Below are 921 nucleotides of genomic sequence, written 5' to 3'. Positions count from 1 at the left end.
GGGGACGTCTTCACCACGTTCTTCACCTGGACACACTGCGTCGCCATGCCCAAGAGGGTGTCTCCCACACGCTTTACCTCGGCTAAAGGGGACAGTTGAGAAATATGACATGAAGAACACCATGATGATAAAGGACTGAGGTATCATTTTGTCTTGGATCTGTCTTGATGTCTCTTGATGATGCCAAACTGAGTGTATATCTAAGAAGAAAAAGAAAAATAGCATACCATAGACAGGGGTTTTTCCTGGCAGGATGACAATGATGAGCTGCAGTCCGGAGTAGGTGTTCTTCAGGTGTCTGAACATGGGCTCCACGCTGTCCGCTCCCTGGGCGTATTTACAGAAACAAGGCTGGCCTTGGATGGGCATCCCAGCATCTTTAGAGATTTTACGCAGCTGGTCTGTGAAGTTCCTGAAAGGAAGCCAGATTAGTTGAGACAAAATTCAGCAAGTTAAGGCATGTGTATTGCTGAGGCAATGTATCCCTGCTCATTAGGACATATTATTGATTATATTATAAAGAAATGAATCACGGTGTTTGAGATACTAAGTGTAGGCTGAATATGGCGTTGCATATTTACATTTTTTTCTCTTGTTAGCAGCTTAATCAAGATGGCGAAAGAGTGTTATGGAGGAGATAATTTCATTCCTCCAAAAGAAATGTATTTCCACTGTTACCACTCATTAGTACTTACTTGAGCACCTCTTCTCTGCATTGTTTCTGGGGGGCAAAGCAAGCAATCGCCCACACTTTGATCTCAATGCCGTTATAAAACTGTTTCCCCCTCATGTCCCACACTCCCTGGTTGGGGGTTGCTATGGCACGGTTCTGTGGAGGAGACAAACAGAGGGGAGAAAGTTTAAATCAGGTCACATCTTCCACAAAATAATGTGTGTGTGTGTGTGTGTGTGTGTGTGTGT

At 44.3% G+C, this 921-nt stretch overlaps 2 protein-coding genes across 2 annotated transcripts in view; one reads left to right on the top strand and one right to left on the bottom strand.

Annotated features, from left to right (window-relative positions):
- Window positions 1-921, top strand: part of dhdds (dehydrodolichyl diphosphate synthase) — a 20,555-nt gene that overhangs the window by 1,014 nt on the left and 18,620 nt on the right. The gene's annotated exons all lie outside the window — the stretch shown is intronic.
- The window catches only part of LOC116690459 (protein argonaute-1), an 11,613-nt gene continuing 11,383 nt past the window's right edge, over window positions 692-921 (bottom strand). Inside the window, exon 11 of the mRNA XM_032517449.1 lies at window positions 692-829. Coding sequence (XP_032373340.1) covers window positions 692-829 — 138 coding nt within the window. The remainder of the gene's footprint in view (window positions 830-921) is intronic.

This window comes from Etheostoma spectabile, chromosome 6 (assembly GCF_008692095.1).
Source record: "Etheostoma spectabile isolate EspeVRDwgs_2016 chromosome 6, UIUC_Espe_1.0, whole genome shotgun sequence".
Classification (NCBI taxonomy): Eukaryota; Metazoa; Chordata; class Actinopteri; order Perciformes; family Percidae; genus Etheostoma; species Etheostoma spectabile.
This window is presented reverse-complemented; position numbering and strand designations above follow the sequence as displayed.